Source organism: Rousettus aegyptiacus, unplaced genomic scaffold (assembly GCF_014176215.1).
Source record: "Rousettus aegyptiacus isolate mRouAeg1 unplaced genomic scaffold, mRouAeg1.p scaffold_m13_p_7, whole genome shotgun sequence".
NCBI classification, from domain to species: Eukaryota; Metazoa; Chordata; class Mammalia; order Chiroptera; family Pteropodidae; genus Rousettus; species Rousettus aegyptiacus.
The window spans coordinates 70,075,434-70,099,374 of record NW_023416310.1 but is presented as its reverse complement, the minus strand read 5'-3'; the positions used below and the strand labels follow the sequence as shown (position 1 = coordinate 70,099,374).

At 63.7% G+C, this 23,941-nt stretch overlaps 1 protein-coding gene across 2 annotated transcripts in view; it reads right to left on the bottom strand.

The window, feature by feature from the left end:
* ADAP1 (ArfGAP with dual PH domains 1) overlaps window positions 1-19,625 on the bottom strand; it is a 36,913-nt gene extending 17,288 nt beyond the window's left edge. Inside the window, exons 1-2 of one of the 2 annotated variants that reach the window (XM_016119091.2) lie at window positions 19,341-19,625; window positions 3,257-3,387 (exon numbers count right to left, since the gene is read on the bottom strand). In XM_016119091.2, the coding sequence (XP_015974577.2) occupies window positions 3,257-3,387; window positions 19,341-19,422 (213 nt within the window). In that variant the 5' untranslated portion in view covers window positions 19,423-19,625. The remainder of the gene's footprint in view (window positions 1-3,256; window positions 3,388-19,340) is intronic. The other variant, XM_036225092.1, reaches the window with a different exon arrangement.
* Between the last annotated feature and the right edge of the window lie 4,316 nt (window positions 19,626-23,941).

Genomic DNA, 23,941 nt, shown 5'->3' with positions numbered 1-23,941 from the left:
CGGAGCGCGGAGGGGCCCGGACGACGCCCACCCCTCCCGGCAGCGAGGAGATGGCGCGCTGGGGAGCGGGAGCGGGCTCTGAACACGCGCGTCCCACGCAGGCGCCCACGGGCACCCGGGAGGCTGCCCGACGCCCTCGGCCACCGAGAGGCGCGTCACGTCCACAGCGAGACGCCGGGTGCCGCTCGCGGCCGCCGAGGTCAAAGGCCGCAGCACGTGTGGGACGAGCGCGGGGCGCAGGGGCCCCGAACCCCCACGCGCTGCCAGCGGCGTGTGGCGCCCTGGGAAAGCGGCCACCGCGAGGCCCCAGGGCCGCTGCGGCCCAGAGGGGAGGCCACGCGCCCGCGCAGACGGCTGCACACGCGCGTTCACGGCGGCGGCCCGCGCAGTGGCGGGGGAGGGGGTGCCTGCGCTGGGCACACGAGACGCGGCCACGACGGGGACCAGGCGCCTGCTGTGATGTAATGAGCCGCCACGAGGGCCCAGGCGCCGGTGGCCACACCTGCGGGCCCCGCCGCCGTGACGCGTCCACGACGGGCACCCAGGCCCCCGGCTTTCGGCGGGGCTGGTGCTGGTGGGCGGCTCGGGGCCAGTGGAGGACTGGGTCCAGGGCGAGGCCGGATACCAGGGGGGTGGGCTGGGTCCCGGGGGGAGGGAGGCCCTGGGGTGTGGCTGCCGAGGGAGCGGTTTGTTCCATGACGTGAAACTATTCTGAAACTGGATGGTGGCACCGGCTGCGCGGCCTGCGACCCCACTGCGCGCTCTGAAGGGTGAGTCGGGCGGCGTGGGAACGGGCCTCAGTAAGGCGGTTCTGAGTCAAAACCACCCTGGGCAGAGAGAGCCGTCTAAGTTAGCTGTAAACCCTGAAACCACAAAAGGAAGAGCTGATGACTACAAAGCATGAAGTTTCCACTGTGCGGCCGCCACAGCAGGGTCGCAGGCGCCCGGGGACACCTCCAGTCCCCACCCAGAGGGCGCCGCCCGCTCCGCCGCACCCTAAGGGACTGGAAGGGACCAGCAACGGGCAAGGAAGCCACACGACCAAAGACATCGCCGTGACGCCTGGTCTCATTCAGGGCAAGAAAACGCCCCGCCTCGTCCTCGGCAGGCAGGGTGGCCTTGAGCCGGCGGGGCAGGGCCCGGGGAAGGCGCCCACGGAGACTGGGAGCAGCCCCGAGGGCGTCTGCCCGGGGCTTGCCGAGTCACAGTGACCTCTGACGGTGCACTTCAGGGGCTCCCACGAACCCCCTTTGTACGTGATGGTGGCGTGTCGGGGAGGCTGCTCACTGGCCCGGGGTCATGGTGGGAGGGGACGAGTCCTGCCCGTGTCTGTCGGGGGGCGGGGGGCTGGTGAGACTCCGCACAGGACGAGTGCGCGGCCACAGCAAGGGACCGGGCGTCCTCTGCGGACCGGCCAAAGCCACGCGGGACGTGGCGCGTCCTGGTGCGCAGGCGACCCCATCACCCAGTGCGGGATGGGCCCAGCCATACCGCGGGTCCTGCTTGGCCCTTGTGAGAAGGCCGCAGCGCGCCGGGCACAGCCAGCTCAGGGCCCCTGCAGGGAGCGGCCACGGGGAGCTCGCAGCAGAGCCCCAAGCGTCCGGGACGAGCCGCCTGCCGGCTGCTCAGCCCTGAAGCCAGGCGGCAGCTCTTTCCAGGTGACAGAAATGTCCTAAAATCAACCATGGTGACGGCTGCACATCTCGGCACACACGGAGGGCTCATTGTGGCCTCTGAACGGTGACTGTGGCATGTGGGCCCCGTCTCTGTGAGGCCGGGTCTCTGCAAAGAGGTCCCGGGGGAGCGCGAAGTCCTCACAGCCGTGGAGAGCAGGACAGAAACACGGGCAGGGAGGACCCTGGGGCGGGGCCGCCGCCAGGGCCAGCTTTCCGCCCCCTGGGGCCGGGAGCACGGTGGCCCGTGGACCCCCCGCTGAGCCCCGGCCCAGGAGCCGGAGGGCCGCAGGGGCCCCCTCCACAGACTCAGAGGGAAGCTGGACAGACCCTTAGTGTGGGGCCCGGCGCCCTGTAGGCCAAGCCTGAAGTCACCTTTGTCGTAGGGACGGGACAGAGGACCAGACGGGACAGAGGACGTGCAGCGCCCGCCAGGGCCGGGCTGGCACTAGCCCGTCTGTGCGGACCGCGTCAGCGCGGGCGGGGAGACGGCAAGGGCTCCCGACCTGGGGTCACGCCAGTGTCAGTCACAGCGCGCGTGCCATTCCTGGCCGGGGTGGCGGGGGCACGGGGTGGAGCCGGCTTCGGCCTGTGTCCCACCGGGCCGGCTGGGCTTAGGGCGCTTCGCACAGCACCCAGGGACTGGCCCTCGCACAGAGCAGCCTCGCTGATGCAGACTCTGCCTCAGGCGGGCCCGGGGGCCCGGGACTCTGCATCCCTCACACACCCCCGGGGAGGCCGATGCCACCAAGGTTACCGAGGGAGTGTGAACTACTTGCCCTCAGGTGAGGACAGTGCACAGGGGTCACCAGCCTCGGACGCCCCTGTCCCCACGGCCGCCCCCAATCAAGGTGCCACCTTCCTTCCCACAGCTACGGTGCCCCCTGCCACCCTCGTCCCTGCGGCGGAGTCTCGAGCAGCTGGCGGCCTTTGCTCCCGGGCGCTCTGCCCGCTGGCCCGCAGCCGCGCCCCGCCTCTGCCGGGTGGTGTGCCGGTCCCGTCCCTGTCCCCGGCCCGCGTCCCTCGTCTAGAAGCGGCTCCCCCGGCCCCGCCCCGACCCCGGCCCGCTGCACCTGGCCGCAGGCCCCCCCGCCACCCCCATCACCACCCTTTACCGCCCCTGGGTCCATCCCTGCCGTCTGCGGTCCAAGACCTTCTCGGGGCCGGCGACCTTGCCAGCCCCCCTGCAGTGAGGACTCCACGCACCTGGGCCAGGTGGGGGGTAGGGGGCTCGGCTCTTGCTACCCTCACGGCCCACGAGGACTGGCAATAAAACTCTCAAACTGAGAAGTGTCTCCAGCGCACACTCCGTGCGGCTGCCTTGAACACAGTGCCTGGACCAAGGCCCGGGAGCTGCGGTGCAGGGGTCGGAGGGAGGGGCCCTCCGCCATCTGGCTCTGCGGCTGCCCCCTGCGGGCGGTGGGCAGGCAGCCACACAGGGGGGCCCCCAGTGCCCGAGGCCCCCGCCCCCAGCCTCAGGGCCCGGAGCCCAGGGCACCAGGGGTGCAGAGCCGTCCAGGGCTGGGCTGGGCCCCGGGGGCCCACAGAGCTGCTGGGTCCCCCCTCACCCCCGCAGGCCGTACCTCTACTTGGGCCTCCTCCCAGGTGTCCAGGCGGATGGACTTGACCTTGCTGACCTGGGGGATGTTGCGGTGGATCCCGGAGCAGCTCAGGCAGATGAACACCCCAAGGGTGTAGGAGGCCCAGTCAGGATCTGGAAGGCAAAGGCCAGCCGGTCAGCGGCAGGCGGTGCACGGCCGGGTCATGCTGGGAGCCCCAGCCCCACGGGCCCTTCTCTGGCCTCCGTCCCCCACCTGCGCAGTGGGGGCCTGGCAGAGAGGTCCCTGAGGTCGCCGCTCTGTGCGCCCACGCAGGGCCCTGCCCAGCGCCCTGGGACGGACTCCCCTGGACACCACGGGGACACGCCGCGGCCGTGGGGGGCACCGGGTGGCGGCGACTCCGCTGCAGCGCGGCCAGCGCGTGGCCAGCGCCCCCTGCCGGGCGCGGTGGGGACGCCCCGGGCGACCGTCCCGGCTTCCAGTGCGTCTGAAAGTTAGAGGCAGACGCCCGTGACGCAGCCGAGCCGCGCGAAAGCCGTCCTGCCCACGCGGGGCGCGCGTGGGAACCACACCGCCAATCCCAGCGGACGCGGCCCCCCGGGGCGGGCGGGCCGTGCCCCCCGCACAGCCACGCGGTCACCACGTCCTCAGCAGACCCCACAGAACCGCCCCCCCGACCGGGTAGGTTTAACTCAACATGCTCAGCTGAGGCCGCAGCCTGGGCGGGCTTCCTGGGAGCCCCGGGGAAGCCATGGCCAGAACCAGCCACTGCCGCCCCGCGCCCTGCGGGCCGGCATGGACCCGCCCTGCAGGCCCTGTGGCCAGAGGGGCCAGGCGTCCAGGCCCTGCGTCTGGGTGGACGCATTCCTCTGCGATCGGACAGGGCTGGGAGGTGGCCGTGCCCACACATGAGCCACCACAGGCCACCCCTGCCCTCCCGAGGACCAGCCCTGGCCCTTCGAGGACCCCAGAGGACTCGCCCCGGTGCCAGGAGGTCTGAGCCCGTCCTCAGACACCAAGCGCCCAGGCCACAGGCCACGCGGCCGTGCGCTGTGCGTGAGTGTAGGGTGTGCAAAGGTGAGTGTGTGGGGGTGTGCAGGCGGCAGGCTAAGCACCTGCCCCCCCCGCCCCAGCCTCACAGTCCCCGAGGGCACCCGCCAGGCCCTGGGCCCAGGTCGCCTCCTGCAGGGTGTAGGGAGACCAAGGGTCAGCATCAGCCAGAGGGCCCAGTCCTGGCCGGTCCTGGCCGGTCCCTGCGGTGCGCTCTCCACCCAGCCTGGCCCGCGGCGTCCAGCCCCCGTCCGGAAGGGTGTGACTGTTCTATGGTCTAGTGCAGGGAGCAGAGGCCGGGGGGCAGGTCGCCGGCCCAGGACACACAGCTTCTCAGTGGCACTCGGAACAGAGCGGTTTCGGGAGAAAAGCAGCCACGTCATCCCAGGGGCTCTGTGGGCACACGCAGTTCGGCCTCCTGTGGCCGGCGGGGCGCGTGGGCTCGGCTGTCTATGGGGTGGGGCCCGCCGGGGCGGGACGGGGCTTGGCGGGTCTGGGGTGGAGGGGCAGGGGAAGCTCCCCCACACATGGGGACACAGAGGCTGGCACTCTGAGGTCACCAGGAGCCGCTGCCCAGCCCCCTCCCTGTCCTGGGGCTGGCTGAATCCATGGTTCTCACCAAGGCCCGCAGGCTAAGGGCAGCCCAGAGACCAGGACGCCTCAGAGCCTTGGTTCTGGGGGCCCCCCCAGCGGGGAGGGGGGAAGGGGGACAGGACAGGCCCCACTAGCACATCTATCCGCCCGGCACCCATCTGTCCACTCCTGGCTTCCGACTTACTCCCCTGAGTCCCCCTGCTTGTCTAGCCCACAGTCCACCAGAAGCCGGAGCCACACTTGTAAGGCAGACATCACACCGAATTCCTGTTAGGACACTCGAGGGGCTTCTCACAGACACTGGCAGCCCAGGGGCTGTCCCCCCAGGCACTGCACCCCAGGACGCCTGGCCAGCACCTCCCCGTCTGCCTCACCTCAGACCACCTGACCACCGACTGGGGGGCACCCCCGCACATCTAAAGATATATAAAAAATACAAAAATCATGACTCGTGGGTTTATACCAGGAGTGCAAGGCTGGCTTAACATCTGAAAAGTCACTCAGTGTAATTCACAACGTTTATAGATTAAACAAGAAAAACCAGGACTGGTAAAATAGATGCAGGAAAAGCATTTGACAAAGTGAAATATCCTGATAAAAATTCTTAGAGAACTAGGAACAGAGGGGAAGGCCCCTAACTTGACACGGGGCGTCCGCGAACTGCCTGCGGCTGACGTCACCCCAGGGAGGAGGGCTGGCTGTGCCCCCCGCGGTCAGGGCGACGGGACATCTAGATCGGCGGAGAAGACACGGACCTGCCCTTGCTCACGCACAACGTGGTTACGCAGAAAGTCCGATGGATTCCAGAGAAACGCTGCTAGGACTGACGAGCAAGGTTGCAGGACACGAGATAAATACGCAGAGATCGACTGCATTTCTGTACACCAGCAACAAGCGAGCGGAAATAACGCATTTAAAAGTACCATTTACCTCGAGGAATTCTTGCGTGATAATGTGAGTATTCTTAAAACTACTAAACTGTATACTTAAAAAGTGAGTAAAATGGTCAATTTTGTTACATGTACTTACTACAATTAAAAAATCTTAAACACCATTTAAAATAGCATAAAAATATGAAATTTAGGGGTAAATAGGACAAGAGGTGTGGAAAACAGCACCCTGGAAGCTACGAGACGTTGCCGAGAAACACGTGGAGAGAGAGAGCAAGTCGCGAGGCGCGGCACTGGGAAGACACGAGCTCTCCGCGCGGTGAGCCTGCGGGGGGGGGGGGGGGGGCGTGGACCTGAGCCGGAATGCCAGCAGCGCCGTCCCCGAAACGCACATCGGCCAGCGGATTCCGAAACTCGCACGTCGCTGCGGGGAGCCCGACACAGCACGCGGCTCTGGCGACGGCGACGGGCCTGCTGCTGGGCCTGGGGACCCGGTGCAGGGCCGCGGCCGTCAGGACGGGGGGGCACCGGGGACCCCGTGCGGGGCCGCAGCCGTCAGGACGGGGGCACCGGGGACCCCATGCGGGGCCGCGGCCTCAGGACGGGGGGCACCGGGGACCCCGTGCGGGGCAGGTCAGCGGCCTGTGGTGCTGGATGGGGCGGACGCCCCGCCTGGACCCAGACCCGCCCCCCACAAGTCTCTCGCCGCCCTAAAGCCACAAAGCTCCGCCCCCCACAAAACAAAACAGGAGAAAAATCTTTCTGGCCTTGGGCTAGGCAAAAGCGTCTGAGCTGTAACCCCAAAGCAGAGCCCGCGTTAAAAGAAAAAGCGGTAAAGTGACCTCGTCGGAGGCTTTTAAACATCCGCCTTGGAAGACGCTGGCCGAGGGAAGGGGAGCGCCAGCCGCACGCGGGGAAACGTGACTGCACAGCCGGGAACGGAGCCGTGCGCGGAGCACACGGAATTATTCACACTCAGCAACAAGACGCCAAACGCCCCAGTTACAAGAGCGGGAAAAACACCCGAGCAGACTCTCGGCCACAGATGCCCCCGGCGGCCGTCACGGTGACCCAGGTGGTCACCGGACACTCCACCTGGGGCCGTGGCCGCGGCCACTTCCCCTGCTGGCCACTCAGGGCGCGTGTTTCTCTGCCCGTAAATCACGCCCCGATGAAGTGGGCTTTCAGAAGCTGGCGGGCTGTGACCCCTGCGCGTCCCTGAGGCCGGGGGAGCAGGAAAACGGGGCGTCCGGCCCTCCCCCGCAGGGCCTGCCCCCGGCCCGGCCCAGCAGCCACACTCTCCCGGGCACCCCCAGAGGCCTGGCAGAGGGGCCGGAAGCACAGGAGCGCCACGGGCACCCCCAGACCCCCCAGGCCACGCGATTCCCCCCTCGTCCTCGGGGCCGGTGACTGACCACGCCACGCTGCCTCACGCCGCCCCCATGGCCCCCTCTGCGAGCAGCCAGCCGCCTCCCACAGGGTACGGCAGATGAAGCCCAGAGGGGGTCGGACAGTTGCCTGAGGTCACACAGTGGCAGGGCTGGGATCAGACCGTGGACCATCTCCCGGGGCCCAGTGCCTTCCCTGACCCACCTTCCTGGACGTGTACAGTCAGCCAGGGCCCACGGGAGCCCAGCTTGGGGCCCAGGCTGATGAGGACGCCCATTGGTCACCCCCAGAGGTGACAGCCTGTCCACCCGCCCTCCGTCCCCCTCCTGAGCTCCCCCTGGGGTTGGTGGGGGAGGCAGAGTTCGGCCTCGCCCTGCACCCTGCCCTCGTCCAGCCCTCACGAAGGCCTGGGGCCGCCTGGGAGAGCCCCCCGCCACCCGCACGCAGAGGGCTTCGCACCGCGCCAAGGCGAAGGCCACCGCGGAGGTGCCCGGGGCTGGTGGCTGCAGGGGGAGGCCTGCCGGGAGGAGGCGAGCAGAAGTGCTGGGCGCTGGGGGACAAGCGGGAAGTGCCGGAGGCCAGGCGGCCAGTCCAGGCCCGGCCAGCAGTGGGCGCGGCGCGGCTGGGCAAAGCGAGCCGGAGGAGCTGACCTTGGGAAGGTGTGGCCTTCCCGCCCGCTGCGAGCCTGGGGCTGCAGGCTCCAGGCCCTGCCGCCTCGACCTTGTGGCCGAGGACCATGTGTGAGCGTGTGTGACGCGGGGGTGAGGCGCAGGACAAGGACGGAGGCTGAGAGGAGGTGCCCGAGGCAGAGGGGGCGGGCTGGCCAGGCTGCAGCGGTGCGCTTCCTCCGTGGGCCACTGGGGCACAGTCAGGTCTGGCCACCTGTGCGCGAGCCCCCCATCACAGCCCCCCATCACAGCCCCCACTCAGAGCCGGGAGAGAGGGAGGAGGCGTGCCGTGTCCACCTGTAGACAAAACCCCACATCCTGAACGCAGAGCCCCCTCGGTGTGGGAGAGCAGGCGGGGGGCCGAGACCCCCTATGTCCCGCAGGAGCCCCACACCCTGGTCCCAGGCTGCACCCCAGCCGCACCCCCGCACGCAGGCCTGCCCCTCCCCTCCAGTCCCCGCGTGGGCGCCCAGGGCTCCGGAACGCCCTGTCCGATGGGCCAGAGTCGGTCTCCAGGGCCTGAGCTCCCCCAGGACAGACCACGAGGTCAGCACGCGCACCCATGGGCCCCCGGGGTGCCCAAGGGCACAGGCTGGTCCAGGTGAGTGGACAGGCACCGTGCAGTCACAGCGGGGGTGGGACAGGGGCCAGGCCTGAGTTTCCATATACACCCCTGCCCCAGCCCCACAGATACAGGGGCGGCCCAGGTGCCACAGATACAGGGGCGGCCCAGGTGCCACCCTGAGCAGGTGACAGTGCCTGCCCCTCAGGGCAGATCCGCCCAGGCCACCAGCTCCCTCTGGCCCTCCCCAGAGTCCCTGGTTGTCACTGGCCTCCATCCACGCCTCTGCCCCGCCTCCTCCCGGGGCACCCCAAGGTGACTCACCCCCTCTCCGTTTCCAGGGGCTTGGGCAGGTGAGGCAGGTGGGGCTGAGCCAGGCAGAACAGGTGTGTCCCTCTGGCCAAGGCCCAGCAAGGCGGGGGAGGGTGTGCGGTGTATCCTGTCGGTGGAACTGTGGGTTGGCAGAGGCCTGCGGCCAGCGCCAGACCTTGGCCCTTCCCAAGGCCAAGTTCCGGCGGTGCCAGCGGCTCGGGCAGCTACAGCAGGGGGAGCGGGCACCGGCGCCCGCCCCACAGCGCGGCCCCGCCTCCCGGGCCTCCGCCTCCTCCGCTGGTCCGGCCTCCCTGCTGGACTCTGGGCTGGAGCAGGCCCGACGGGCCCATCACCCAGCGGCACGGGGAGAATCTGATTCCCGGAGTCACCACATGATCAGATTCAAAAGTCCAGTGTTCGGCAAAGGATCACAATGCAAAGGAACAGGAAATTAGCCTTTCAAAGGAAAAACTGATAAAAGGAATCCGTCCCTGAAAGAGACAGCGCAGATGCCACACGCAGCCTCGGGAGACGCGCCCGGAGCTGAGGGGCCCTGCGCAGAGGGGAAACCACCACGGGAACAGGACGCGGGCGTCAGGAAACGGGCGGGAAGACCCAAAGGAACCCAGAGAGGACAGCGACTGAACTGGAAGGTTCACCAGAGGGATGCACGGGCGGATCGGAGCGGGCTGCGAGGCAGGGAAAGGCCGGAGACAGGGACCCCGCCCAGGGGACCTGCGGGAGCACCGCGGGGTCCCAGAAGGAGGGGCGGACAGGACAGGGAGAGCGCGTGAAGAAATAACGGCAGAAAACTCCCAAGTTTGATGAAAGAAGTGAACGCAAACACCGGACGAGCTCAATGAACTCGAGGCCCACCGGACACCATCGCCATCGAACGGTCAAACGCCAAAGACGGTAAGACGGTGACTCTCGGGAGCGGCGAGGAGAGAGGGAGGGGGAGGAGACGTGTCACGCACCAGGGACCCCCCCCCCCGAGTGGGGAGTGGGGTGCGAGCAGATGCCCCCCCGCCCCGGCAGCTGGGAGGCCGAGGACAACCGCGGAAACGCCGGTCACCCGAGGGCCCCACGCCCCGCAGAGCCGCCCAGACCCCCGGGGCCGGGACGCTGCGCCCAGCGGAGCTGCCTGCCCTGCGAGAGAGGCTCGGGCCTTCCTGCGGGCGACACGGCCCGCCGCGGACGGCCAGCCGCACAGCCACGCGGCGGGGGTGGGGGGGACTCCGCGAGGCGGCACGTGGCCGGCCGCGAACGCCGGAAAATTCTTGCTTAGAAAACGAAAATGCAGCATAGCAGACCTGCGGGACGCAAAAGGAGCGGGGCCGAGGGGGAGATTCCTGGGCGAAAGGCTCACGCCGAAGAAAGAACAAGAAGAACGTTCACGGCAACGACCTAACTTACAACCTAAGGAACTGGAAAGAGAAGAACAAGTTAAACCCAGAGCCAGCAGAAGAAAGGAAATAATGAAGATTAGAGCAGAGATAAATGAAATAGAGAATAGAGAACAGAAAAGCAATAGAGAAAATCTATAAAACTTAAAGCCGATTCTTCGAAAAGATCAACAAATTGAGAAAACTTTAGCTAGATGGACCAAAAAAAAAAAAAAGAGAGAGAGAGAAGACTCAATTTCCTAAAATCAGGAATGAGAGTGGGGACATAGCTACCAATTCCACAGAAACAGAAAGGACTGGAAGGGGGCCCCTCGGGCAGCTGTGTGCCAGCGCGGCGGATGGCGGAGATGAACCCAACGAGTTCCTAGAAGCGCAGCATGGACCAGGATTAATCGTGAAGAAACAGACAATCTGAATGGACCTGTAAGTGGTGAGGACATTGAATCAAAAACCTCTCGACAGAGAAAAGGCCTGGACCTCACGGCTGCGCTGGGGAATGCGACCAAACAGTTCAGGAAAAACTGACACCAATGCTTCTCAGCTCATTCGGAAACTCGAGGAGGAGGACACACTTCCTAACTCGCTCTACGAGGCCAGCGTGACCCTAACACTAAAGCGGGATGAAGCCACTTGCGAGCGAAGCAGTCTGCAGACCGGCGACCCTAACGAACACTCACGAGAAATCCTCAGCCAGCACTGGCCGGCCGCACCGAAGGGTCGCAGAGCGCGACTGAGCGCGATTCGGTTCTGGATGCGAGGGCGGCTCCACACGAAAACTGACCCGTGCAATGACCACATGAACAGGACGAGGAGGAAGCGCCCAGGCGCACAACTCGGTCCACACAGGAAAAGCGTTTGACAAGACTCGACGCTCTTTCACGGAAACACTCAACACAGAAAGAGCAGGAACCCAGCTCCGCATCGTGACGGCCATGTGCGAAAAGCCCCCAGCGAATACGGCGCCGTGGACGCCTGGGAGACGCTCCCCTAACAGCAGGAACGAGGCGAGGGCGTTTACCTCCGCCACTTCCATTCCACTTAATACTGAAATTCTAGCCATAGCAATTAGGCAAAAAGCGGAAAAAAAAATGAAAAGAAAGAAAAGCAATCTAAATTGGAAAGGAAGAAGTAGATACTATTTCTTTATGTAGAAAATCCTGAAGATTCCATAAAAGACTGTTGTAAGGAATGAATAAATTCAGCAATGTAGCAGGGTACGAAGTCAACATGCAAAATTCAGTTGCGTTTCTATACATTAACAATGAATGATCCGAAAAGGAAATGCGAAAATTTTTCTGGATTTATAATAGCATCAAAAACAATACGAAACTTAGGAATTACCTTAACGAAGAAGGAACGCAATGAAACTACAACACGCTGCCGGAAGAAATTAAAGACAATATGAATAAACGGAAGCGCACCTCACGTCCGTGGGTTGGAGGCCCTGACAGTGTTACAATATCTATATTACCAAGAGTGGTCCACACAGTCAGTGCGATCCCCATCAAAATCCCAGGGGCACCTTCCGCAGAAATACAGAAACCCATCTTAAAATTCAGACGGACTTGCAAGGGATCCGGGCTAGCCCAAACAGCCTTGAAAGACAGGGACTAAGCTGGAGGACTCACGCCTCGTGCTTTCAAAACCTGCTACAAAGGTACAGTCATCCAGACAGTGTGGTGCCGCATTCAGACGGACGTAGAGACCAGTGCAGCGGGACAGAGAGGCCGGCATGGGCTTCTGCATGCGCAGGCACGTGGTTTCTGACAGGGCGCCAAGACCATTCATTGGGGAAAGAAGAGTCTTTTCAACAAATAGCGCTGGGGCAACTGGATGTCCACACACAGAGAACGAAACAGAACCCTCGCCTAACAGCATATACGAAAACTAACTCAGAATGGATCTGAACCTAAGACCTAAAAACAGCAAAATGTCTAGAAGAAAACATAGGACAAAAGCTTCACAGCATTGGATCTGTCAGTAATTTCTTGGCCGTAACACCAAAGGAACAGCTACAGAAGAAAAAATGCACGAATTAGCCTTTATGAGAAATTTTAAATTTTTGTGCAGAAGACACTAGCCACAGAGTAAAAAGGCAACATTTGCAAGTCCTATATCTGATAAAGAATTAATAGCCAGAATATATAGAAAACTCCTAAAAACCACAATAAAACAAACAAATGATATGATTGAAAAATGAGAAAAGGACTTGAATAGACATTTTTCTAAAGAAAGCTACAAACAGCCAATAAGCACATGAAAAGATACTCAACATCACTAATCATTTGGGAGATGTAAATCAAAACCACACCGAGATAGCACCTCACATGCATTAGGATGGCTACTATTTAAAACAAAACGAAACAGAAAACTGGTGTTGGTGAAGACACACAGAAACTGGAACCCTTGTGCACTTTAGGCGGGAACAGAAAATGGTGCAGCCGCCATGGAAAACAGTGTGGTCTTCAAAAAAATTACCAATGCGATAACCATATGATCCAGAAATCGCACTTCTGGCCATAGACCCACAAGAACCCAAGGCAGGGCTGTGAAAAGACATTTGTACATAGCAGCGTTCTTTGCGCTTACGGCAGCGTTAGTCCCAGGAGCTAAGACATGGAAGCAACTCGAGCGTCCGTCAGTGGATGAACGGAGAAGTAAAATGCGACCCTACCACACAGTGGAACAGCATCCAGCCTTTAAAAAGGAAGGAAGTGGGAACCAAGAGAAGCTCGGGTAGCCGTGCGTCTATCAGACAAAACAGACTTCGAGACAGAGACCGTAATAAGAAACAAGGGGTCATTACACAGTGATGGAGAAGCGAGTCATATGAGAGGATGTAACATTTATAAATATTTATGCTCCCAACACAGGAGCACCTAAACATGTAAGTCAAATATGAGCATATCTAAACAGAGAATCAGACAGCAATACAATAATAGTGGGGACTGGACTACCTCGCTTCGTCAGTGGATGAACCATCGGACAGAGATCAGTGGGAAAGCTCTGGCCGCGAAGGGTGAGAGACCGGACGGATCTAACAGTCACAAACAGAACGTCTCACCAAAAAGCGAATTAACACACAGTTTTCTCCAGCACGTATGGAATATTCTCCAGGATAAATCATATATTAGGCCACAAAAAGAGTCTTAAAAAGTTTTAAAAGATTAAAACCACATCAGATAAATTTTCTGACCTCAATGGTATGAAACTAGAAATCAATTAGAAGATAAAAACTAGAAAATTCACAAATATATGCAGCTTAAACCACGTGCTACTGAACAATCAATAGATCAAAGGGAGAAAAATGTTAACTACCTTGAGAAAAATGTAAATGGAAGTACAGCATATCAAAACTTAAGGAATGCGGAAAAAGCAGTTCCGAGGGGGAAGGTCATAGTTAGAACTGCGTCAGGAAACAAGAAAGATCTCAGATAAACCGACTCTACAGCTCAAGGGACTGGAATCAAAGGAACAAATGGAGCCCAGAGTTAGTGCGAAGAAGGAAACGGCAAAGATCGGAGTGGGAATAAATGACATAAAACTAATAAAACGATGGAACGATCAATGAAACTAAGTGTTGGTCTTTTGAAAAGATAAACAAAGTTGACAAATCTTTAGCTAGCTCACCAAGAAAAAAAAGAGAGAAGACACAAATTAATAAAAGCAATGTTACGACTGATACCGTAAAATAAAGAGGTGTGAGAGACTACTGTGGACGTTCACACACCAACAAACTGGACAACCTAGGAGAATGCGTGAGTTCCTGGAAACACACAATCTCCCAAGACTGAATCATAAAGAAACAGAAAATCGGAGCAGCCTGATTACCAGTAAGGAGAAAGAATTGGTAATCGAAAACCTCTCCATAAACAGAAGTCCTTCACTGGGGAACACTACCGAACATTTAAAGAAGAATTAATGGCAATCTTTCTTATACTCTTCCAAAAACATAGAAGAGGCGGCAACACTTCCAAACTCATTTACAAGGCCAGCATTGTCCTGATAGCAAAGCCAGACCAGGATAACACAAGACAATTACAGACCGATGTCCCTGATGAACAGAGATGTAAAAATCCTCACCAAAATATTAACGAACTGATTTCAATAATAATTACGAAGGTCATAGGCCGTGACCAAGTGGGATCTAGCCCAGGGATGCAAAGATGGTTCGACAGCCACAAACCAACCGGTGTGATTCGCCACATTAACAAAACGAAGGATAAAAATCATAGGATCGTCTCGATAGATGCAGGAAAAGCATTTCACAAAATCCAGCTTCCGTCTACGAGAAGAGCTCTCGGCAAAGTGCGCACGGAGGGAGCGCACATTGACACAGCAAAGGCCGCGCAGGACGAGCCCTCGGCCAACATCACACTCGACGGAGAAAAACGAAAAGCTTTTCCTCTGCGATCGGGAACGAGACACGGACGCCCGCTCCCACCGCTGCCACCCGCCGCGGGGCCGGAAGTCCTAGGCAGGGCAGCCAGGCAAGAGCAAGAAATGAAAAGCACCCGAACCATAGAGAAGAAGTAAAACTGTCACTATTTGCAGACGAGATGGTGCTATACGTATAGAAAACCGTCAAGGCTCCCCCAAAAAACTGTTAGGACTAATTAACGAATCCGGTAGAGTTACGGGGTACAAATTCAGCACATGAAAATCACTCGTGTTTCTACAAACTATCTAATAAACTACTGGAAAGAGCAATTAAGAAAACAATCCATGTGTAATTGCAACAAAAATAATAAAATACCTAGGAATAAACTTATCCATTGAGGTCGAAGACCTATGCACTGAAAACTATAAAACACCGAAGAAAGACATTGACTATGATGCCGAGAAATGGAAAGATATTCCATGCTCGTAACTGGAAAAGTTAACACCGTTGAGGTGTCCACACCACCCGGGGCCAGCAGAGATTCAGTGCCATCCCCGTCAAAACTCTCACGGCAGTTTTCACAGAAATGGAACAGAGCATCTTAAAATTTGTATGGAATCACACAAGAGCTCGAACAGCCAAAGCAAACTCGAGAAAGAATGAAGCCCGAGGTATCAGACTGCCTGATTCCAGACTGTGTGAGTAACCGAAACAGGATGGCCCCGGCGGAAGAGCCCAGAAGTAAAGCCACGCCGGGCTGTCAGTCAGCCTGCGACGGAGGCCCGAGGACACGTGGCAGGGAGAGGGGGTTCTCGTCAGTCAGGGGTGCTGGCCGGACTGGGCAACCTCGTGCCCGAGAATGAAACTGGACCGTGTCACACCAAACACAGAATCAACCCCGAACGGGTGGAAAACTTGAGCCTGAGACCTGGAACAATCAGACTCCTAGGAGAGAACCTGGCGGGGAGCTGCCGGACATCGGTCTCGGCAATGGTTTTTTGGATTTGACCCCGAAAGCAGAAATAAAGTGGGACCACATCACACGAAGAGGCTTCTGCACAGCAAAGGAAACCGTCCACAAGTGAAAAGACAACAGGCCGAACGGGAGAAAGTATCTGTATCTGATAAGGCGTTGATGTCCAAAACGGATCGAGAATTCATGCAACTCAACAAGGAAAAAAAATCTAATTAAAACATGGGCAGAGAATCTGAACATTTTCCCAAACACATCCGAATGGCCAACAGACCCTGGAAGGGAGCTCGACACCACCGCCCGTCAGGGAGACGCCGCCGGAAGCCACAGTGCGACGCCTGCCCACACCCGCCAGAGCGGCCGTCGTCAGGGCCATCGTCAGAAGGACAGGACGAGAACCGGCGGGCGGGGCGGAGGTGCAGCGCAGGGCGCCTCCCCCGCTGTCGCTGTCGGAGGCCGTGGAGGGCAGCAGGAGACCACAGCTCCCGGGAGACCCAGCACCCCCACTCCTGGGAATTTATCCAGAGAAAACGAAAACGCTAGAAAACACCAACGAAGCCGTCCGCAGCCCATATTCGCCGCAGCGTCACTGAGGACGGCCCGGCCGGGGCCGCGGCTGAGCGTCCGTGGGCGGGTGGCGGTCGCCGAGTGCGGCACAGACACATCGGGGCGTGATCCGGCCGTGCGGGCCGCGCGGATGGGCCTCGAGGACATTATGCTCAGGGACGTAAGTCAGAGGAAGACAAGCACCGGATGTGGGGTCTAAGAACAAACAAACGAACACCCCCAAACTCGCAGATGAGAGAACGGAGGGGGCAGGAAACAGAGAAGGGGGTCCGAAGGCGCCCACTTCCGGCGACCAGGCGAGCGGGCCTGGGGACTGACCGGGCCGCCGCAGGAGCTCCGCGGGGCGCGCGGGGCCGAGGTTCCCGGGACCAGAGAGGCTCGTCGCTGAGCGCGGTGGTGGACGCTTCCCGGGCCGGCGCGTCCCAGGCCCGGCGCATTCAAACACCAAGCCGCTGTGCTGTACCCCAGGGGCTCCTACCACGTTACCTGTCAATCATATCGCGTTTTTTCCCAAAGGGGACGGGACTCTGCCACCTGCTGCAGCTCGGACACACCCGGAGGACAGTGCGCCGAGCGAGGCCAGCCAGTCACGGAAGGACACGCGCCGTGTGCGCCGCTCACATGGGGCCCGGCTGGGGGCGCGCGGGGGTGTCGCCGAGGGGCGAGGAGGTCCCGCTTTACAGGACGAGAGTCGGGGAGGACGGCGGGGACGCCGCACGTGCGCCCGGGGGCTCCGCGTCAGTGCTGAGGGGGCGGCGGCCCCCGGAGACCGTGACCGCGAGGAGAGCGGTGGCCCCCTAGGTCCCCTGGTAGCCGAGGGCGCGTCCCGCGGCGTCACCCCGACCTCTGCTCAGAAACACTCACCGTCAGCGCTGAAATGAGCGCGCGCGCCCGACACACGCGGGAAAGGCGAACAGAAACGGGAGAGAGGGGGTGGTTCGGGCCCCCACGCCCCTCAGCACTGAGGCTCAAGGGGAGACTGTCGCCCGTCCCACCTAGGGAGGCGACTCGGAGGAAGTCTGGAGGCGCCGTTTCCTCCCTCCCCGCCCACCCCACCCCGGCCTGTGACGGGAGAAAGCTCTCTGGGAGGCCATGAGACAAGGCACGGGGGAGCCCGCCATTGCGGCAAACAGTGGGGGGTCCGCAGCAGGTCCTGGGGCTGCAGGGGTCCTCGCCTGCCCCCGCCCGCAGCCCTCGCAGGCCAGCTGGCCAGCGCTGCCCAGGTCCCGGCTGGCATCAGGGGTGTGCCGACGCCTGCATCACGCAGCCCCCCTCACCCCCATCAACGCCAGTGTGGGCCCCGGCTGCCCGTCTGGGCCACAGCAGGGCCTGGAGGCCCCAGTGGCACAGCCCAGCAGGGCGTCAGCTGAGAAGCAGAGCCCGTGGGTGGGTGCTCCACTGGGCCCTCGTGGGCAGGCAGGGCCGCGGCCGCCGGCCGACACTCCGGGCATGGGGGCGAAGGCCGGGAGGTGCACGGTGGAGCAGGCCGGGCTGCGTCTGAGGCACCACGTCCTCTACGCCAGCCTCAGTCCCCCGGCTGTACAATGCAGGCGACAGGCGTACGTTGCCTGCTCCACAGGCTGCCTGTGAGGTAGACAGCGAGATGCGGGCGTCACGGGACTGAGAACCGGGGGCTCGGCCGGAGCTCGCCATGGGCGACGGCCCCTGGAGCGGGGTGCTGGGCAGGCCATGGCGGCAGGGCGGGCCCACCACACCAAGGAAGACCCCTGTCCCCGTGCCAGGCTGGAGGGACCCAGACAGCTGGAGAAGCCACTCCTGGGCAGTGGCCAGGAAGGAGAGGGACAGGGCCAGCCCCTCACCCCCCGCCGCCGCCCCAGGCCAGGCCTGAGCAGAGCGGCTGCCCTTCCTGCCACCGCTCCAGCCTTCCCGACAAGTGCAAACAGGCCGGAGAGGGGGCCACAGGCAGTCTGTGGAGAGCTGGACCCCTGCCAAGAGCAGTACCCTGAGGCGAGGCAACAGAGATGCCCCTCCCGCCCCGCCCCCCTCAGGAGGCCTGGGCAGAGGCCACCTCAGCACACTCAGCTTCTGGAAAAGCCCATCACTGCCTCCCCTGTGGGACACTTGAGCTCCTTGTGTGGCCCCATGTGGCCACGCTGCAACTGACCAACAGCTTCACAGCGCCTGGGACTGCCGGAGACCCCTCCCAGCCCAGGGGTGGGCGAGAAGGGAGAACAGGGGATGGGGACCCATCTGGGGACTGTCCCAGGACAAATGCAGGGTCTTCCTACTTTCCTTCTGGGGACCTTGGCCACTCCGTGTGTGTTGGCTTTGTTCTGGGAGGTTCGAGATGGGAGCCCCCTCCCCCCCAGTGAGAGTCCCTGGGGCATCTGAGTGGCAGCCCTGGGGTGGGGCCACCCTCCATGCTGGGGACCTGAGCAGGTGAGCCTCTAGAGGCTGCGCCGGCCCCACCCCTGCTGGCCCAGCACAGCCCTGCCCATCCCTTTGCCCGCCAATCCCAGGACAAGTAGCCCCAGAAAGGGAGGGGGAGCACCCCAGGACGCTGGCGCCCCAGAGAGCACCCAGAGCAGGGCCCCCAGGACCAGAGTCCGGGAGAAGCTCGCTGGGAGGGCAGGGTGCAGGCGGGCTGTGTTGGGGGAGGGGCGCCCTCGCCGGGTCCACGTGGAGGCGGCCGCTCCCTCCCCGTTCTCTGCAGGGTGCACGAGCGCGCGGTTCCAGAGGGGGGCCCATGACGTCAGCCACCTCCAGCTGGCGGGGAGCCAGATGGACCCCACACCCACTCACAAACACCCACGGGCCGCTTCGCGCCGTCGCTCCCGGCAGCCTGTCGCCGCGAGCGATTTCCTCTTTCTTTTCTCTGCGTAGCCCGCGGTTTCGCAACGCAGCGGCGGTCCGCGGGCCACAGTGAGACAAGCAGCCGGGTCGGGGGGAGAAGCGGGGCGGAGGCGACGGCCACAGGCCAAGGGGTCCACAGGCGGCGATGTCCTGGTCCCAGCAGGTGCGCTCCGGGCCGCGCCCCGCCCGAGCCGGGGACCCAGCCGCGCGCCGGCGGCGGAGCCACGCAGGCGCCGCAGCACCGCCGCGGTCCCCGAGGCTGGCATCCGGACCGGCACCCACCCAGACCGACAGCTACCCTGGGCGCACACACCCGCGACCGTACCCTCCCCTGGATGCATCCCCCGGGCCCCGCACCCGCCGGGGCCCGCGCCCGCCCCAGGCCCCATCCACCTGGGCTGGGCACCCACCGGTCCGCACCTCCGCGCGGCGCACCCGCCGGGGCCCGCGCTCGCCCTGGGCCGCATCCGCGCGGCCCCGCACCCCCATGGCCCGCACCTACCCGGGGCGCCGCAGTCGGCGCAGTGCGCGTTCCCCGGCCGCCGCAGCAGCTCCAGGAGGGCCCTGCGCGGCTCCTTGGCCATGGCAGCGACGTCGCCCGCCCGAGATGCCGGAGCCGGGGCGGGGGCGGGGAGTGTCCACCCCACTGCGCTAGGATCCCACGCAGGCCGCCCGCTGAGGCCGCCGCCCCTGCGCCATCCTGGGAGGCCTCAGCCCGCGCCCCGGTTCCGCATTCCTGCCACCCGGCCCGCCGCCCGCCGCCACTCCTGTCGCCGCCGCGGCTGCTGAGCGTGCGGGCGCGGGGCCTGGGGCGCACGGCGCGCTCTGGCCAGCGCAGCCCGCGGGCGGCCCCCAGCGGCGCAGGCGGGAGGGAGGGCTGGCGGCTTCCTCCGGAGCTCGCCAGGCGCCCCGGCCCGGGCGCCCCAGAAACCTGCCCAGGGAGGTCTCCCCGCCCCCCACCCCCATCCAAGTCCAACATCCCCCTTGCTCGGCACGATGCCACCAGCCACGCTGGTGGGGAGCTTGGGCGAGCCCAACAACTGCTGGCCTAGGCGGGGCGGTCCCTGCAGTCACTCGGGCAAGGGATGCCCGTGGACGCCCACTGCGCTCCCTCCCGCGGAGCACCATGTGGCACACCGCAAACCCCTGTTAAAGGAAGGGGTGCTGCCCATTACTGGGGACTGGGGGCTCACCCGCCCTGGCCTAAGAGGAGACGCAGGCGAGCGACAGGCCCCCCGTGTGCGTGGGTGCTAAGGCCGCACAAGGGCACCCAGCCTCCGCGCACAGCAGGCGCAGGACAGGGGTGGGTCAGACTGCCCAGGACAAAGGCCTCTTGTATCGAGAGGACCGAGAGCAAGGGTGACATGGAGAGAGCTGGAGGTGGACGGGCAACAGAAAAGGTGCCCCTCTCCGCGCCCCTGCAGGTTTCCAAATTCTTTCCATTTCATCTTAAATTACAAATGCAACGATACATCCTGCAGGAACAAACCGAAACAGCACCAGACTGGAGCACCGGCTTCGCCCCGCCCCCGCCCCTCGCCTTCCGAGCCAGCCACTATTAATAACCCCGCAGCATCCTTCCGGAATGGTCCACAGCCTAGGACACCGAGGGAGCCCCTGTTCCCTCTGGGCCCAGGCGGGATCCCCCAGATGAGAAAAAGGGTCAGGATTTTGCCCAAGGACCCCAGAGCGCCCAGCTCCCAGCCAAGAGCCTTGAGACGATGGGGGAGGGGGAGGGCCCCGCATCCCAACCCCCCTTGAGACTACAAAAGAAATCCTGCCTCGCGACACTTTCTTTTCACTGACAGGTGACATTCTCTCACCTGGATTCCCAACGCGTGACCACCGAGAGCGCCTGTGGCCCGGCAGCGCCGCCCACACGTCCTGCGTGGGCGCACGGTGGGCGGCGCGAGGTCGACTTTCGCCCCTCCTCGGGGATGCCAGGGCTGGTGGCAGTGCCCAGGAGAGCGGGGATGCTCTGGGCCTGAAACGCAGGCCTTGTCACCCAAGTCCCTGGCTTTCCTGGAGTGGTGGGGGCAGGGGTCCCGAGAGGCGCTGGGCTGGCGCACACTGGGCAGGGGGACCGGACAGCACCCTGAAGCGCGAGGCCTGCGTGGCCGAGGCCCGGGTCCCCGTGGGGCAGGGAGCAGGTGCTGATGGAGGGAAGTGGGCCAGGGCCAGGTGCAGCAGACAGCTGGGCGGCCCTTCCCGCAGGCAGGGGCGTCTGCCCCGGGGCAGGGGAGCCAGGCCGGAGGCCCAGGCTAGAGGAGCAGGGCCAGCAGCAGTGTCTGGTGGGGGGGGCGGCCCCCAAACGGACGGCCACGCTCCCTGCAGCACTCCCTGCCCGGTGCGTTTGTATTTGCTGGCCGGTGACATGGGTTGATCTGCCTCCTGAAAAAAGGCATGCTGGGGTCCTAACTCCGGACCTGCGGCTGTGGCATGGCCAGAAACAGGGTCTTTGCAGACTGCCAAGTGACAGAGAGGCCCCTGGGCTGAGCCCTGTGCCCCATGACCAGTGTCCTCACAGAAGGGAGAGCTGGCCGCAGACACACGGAGAAGGCTGCGCAGAGGAGCCGGAGCAGGGGCATGTGCTCCTGGGCCAGGGGGCCTGGTGCCTGGCCGGGGGCCAGCCAGCCCTGCGCCACAGGGGCCGGACACCAGCCGCCAGCCTCCAGGGCGGAGAGAGCCCATTGCCGCCGCTCCGAGCCACGAGCTGCGTGGAACTTTCTGAAGGCGGCCGGGCCGGGCACAGCGACACCGGCTCCCCGGCCGTGTTCTCCACGCAGTCGGGAAGCCCACGCCGGCCTCCTTCAGCACCCGCGGGAGCGGGGCCCCCCGCCCCCACGGGGCTCAGTTCTCTGGGGGTTCTGCCCTGGAGGGCTGGGGTCCCGGCCGTCTGGATCCGCCTGATGTGGGGAGATGAAAGCAAGGGGGCCGTGGCCTTGCGGACCTCACGCCCAAGTCCGGGCACGTGTTTTTCCCTTTGAAGCCAAAGGACGTGCCCTTCGCACGGCCCCCTTGCTGCCTCCAGCTGGCCGCTGCCCGCTGCTGCACCCTCCGCCCACCCCCCTGGACCGCTGCCCGTCGGAGCCACAACCGCAGCCCGCGGGGCCCCCTCCCCGGCAAGTGCCCACGGGGTCCCAACCTCACGGCTTGTCCTCTCCCTCGCTCCCTCCCGGGCCTCCCCTGCCCCCTCCCTTCGGGTCGGAGGGTCCCACCTGTGTGTTTTCACCCGACAAACACTTACGGAGCACCTGCTGCTCGCCGTGCCCTGGCCGGCAGCCCCGGGCTCCAGGGAGGCAAACTGTGATGGGCGGTCACCTGCGTTAGCCGGGGGGAGGGAGGGACAGTGTATCAGAGAGGACGGGGGAGGGTGGCTGAGCCAGTGGGGGTCACGGGTCAGCACGAGCTTCCTGAGGGCTGGCCCCTGAGCTGAGGTGACCAGGGTGGGCGAGGGCCAGCTGGAGGAGGGAATCCGGGAGGGCACAGGCCCCGGGAGGGGCTAGAGGGCTCTCAAGGCCAGCCCCGGTCCTGGCCTGGGCCTGGGAGGGCGGCTGGGGAGTAAGGAGAGTGACCAGTCAGGTCTGCCCTGTGGGTCCCTGAGGAGTGACCACACTCACACTGGGGAGAGGTAGAAACACCCAGGATGCAGGGCCCCGGGGATGGCGGCCACCAAAACCCACGGAAGACACACCTGGGGGCTGTGAGCAGACAGGGAGGGCTGGGGACAGAGCCCAGGGCGGCCAGACAGCCCAGAGGCGGCAGAGGCCAGCCCGCCCAGGGTGCCGGGCAGGGGAGAGGGCCTGAGGCGACCTGGGCACCAACGGCCTGGGAAGACGGGGTCCCTGGAGGGGCAGAGAGGCTGCCACGAAGCCGGAAGGACAGGACGGAGAGGGGAAGCTGCAGGGAGGATGTGGGGCGCCGGGGTGGGGTGGGGGGGCAGAGAGGACACGCGCCGAGACGAGACGAGGAAGTGCCGTAAGGGCCAGGGTGCCCGGCCCTGCAGAGGCCCCTCTCCCCCCCCTCCCCGGAGCCCCCGCGCCCGGGGGGTGCCGGCCGCCCCCACCTGCTACCGGCAGCTCCTCCTCCGCCTGACACCTGCCATTCCTGCGGAAATTCTGCAAAGCAGGCGGGGTGGGCACGACTGCCTGGGCCGGGGGATGGGACGGAGGCCGTCCGCCACACCAGCCCAGCACGGCCCTGCAGGGCAGGTGCTCAGTGACGGCCGGCGGCCCTCGGTGGTCACGCACCGGTTTCCTGGGCCGCTGGCCCGAGGAGGCGGAGGCCCAGACCCTCCCCTCCACAGCCTTTGCCGAGCAGAGGCTGCACACGCCCCCCGCAGGCTCTGATGGGGTGCCCAGCAGATGGTCCGTCCCCTGCTGTCACGAGACCCCCCCGTGGTTCCAGCCGAACCAGCCCGACCCTGGCCGGGCAGAAGAGCAGGCACTGCCTCCCCACCCCAGACCCCAACACGAGCCCCTGCAGACACTCCACAGCTCTCTGGCTGAGCGGCCATGAGGTCGCAGGGTGGCCTCGGGCCAGCGGGGGGCAGCGCAGGAGCTAGGGCGGGCTGCCCGGACCCACTCATACCGTCGCCCCCGCCCCCGCCCCCCACCCTCCCGGGTGGCCGTGGCCACATCTCTCCCTCCGCCCTCCCTCCTCCCGGGCATGTGCCATGCCAGGCCCGGGAGGGACCCCGGGGGTCTTCCCAGGAGTGGGGAGCTGGGATGCGGTGTGTGGACGTGCCCAAGTGTCAGCTGTGGGCAAGGCCCCCAGGAGGGACACAGGAGTGGGAGGCTGAGGAAAGGAAGCACAATCCCCAGGGAGGGGCCACCCGGAGGGGCGAAGGCGGCTGAAGAGGGTGGCCAAAGGCAAGAGAGGGCTGCGCTGGCCCCAGGGGCGGCTTCCTGCAGCGGCGGCGACGGTTCCTGTTCTGCAGCCAGCCTGCCCCCGCCACGGTGCCTGCCTGCGGCCCTGCTCTGGCCTCTGGCCCCGCCCCCAACGAAAAGGATAATTTTTTTTTTTACCGACAGAAACAAACAAACAAACAAACAAACAAAGGGAAAGAGGGCGCACTGCACACTCCGTCGTGAAGGAGAGGAG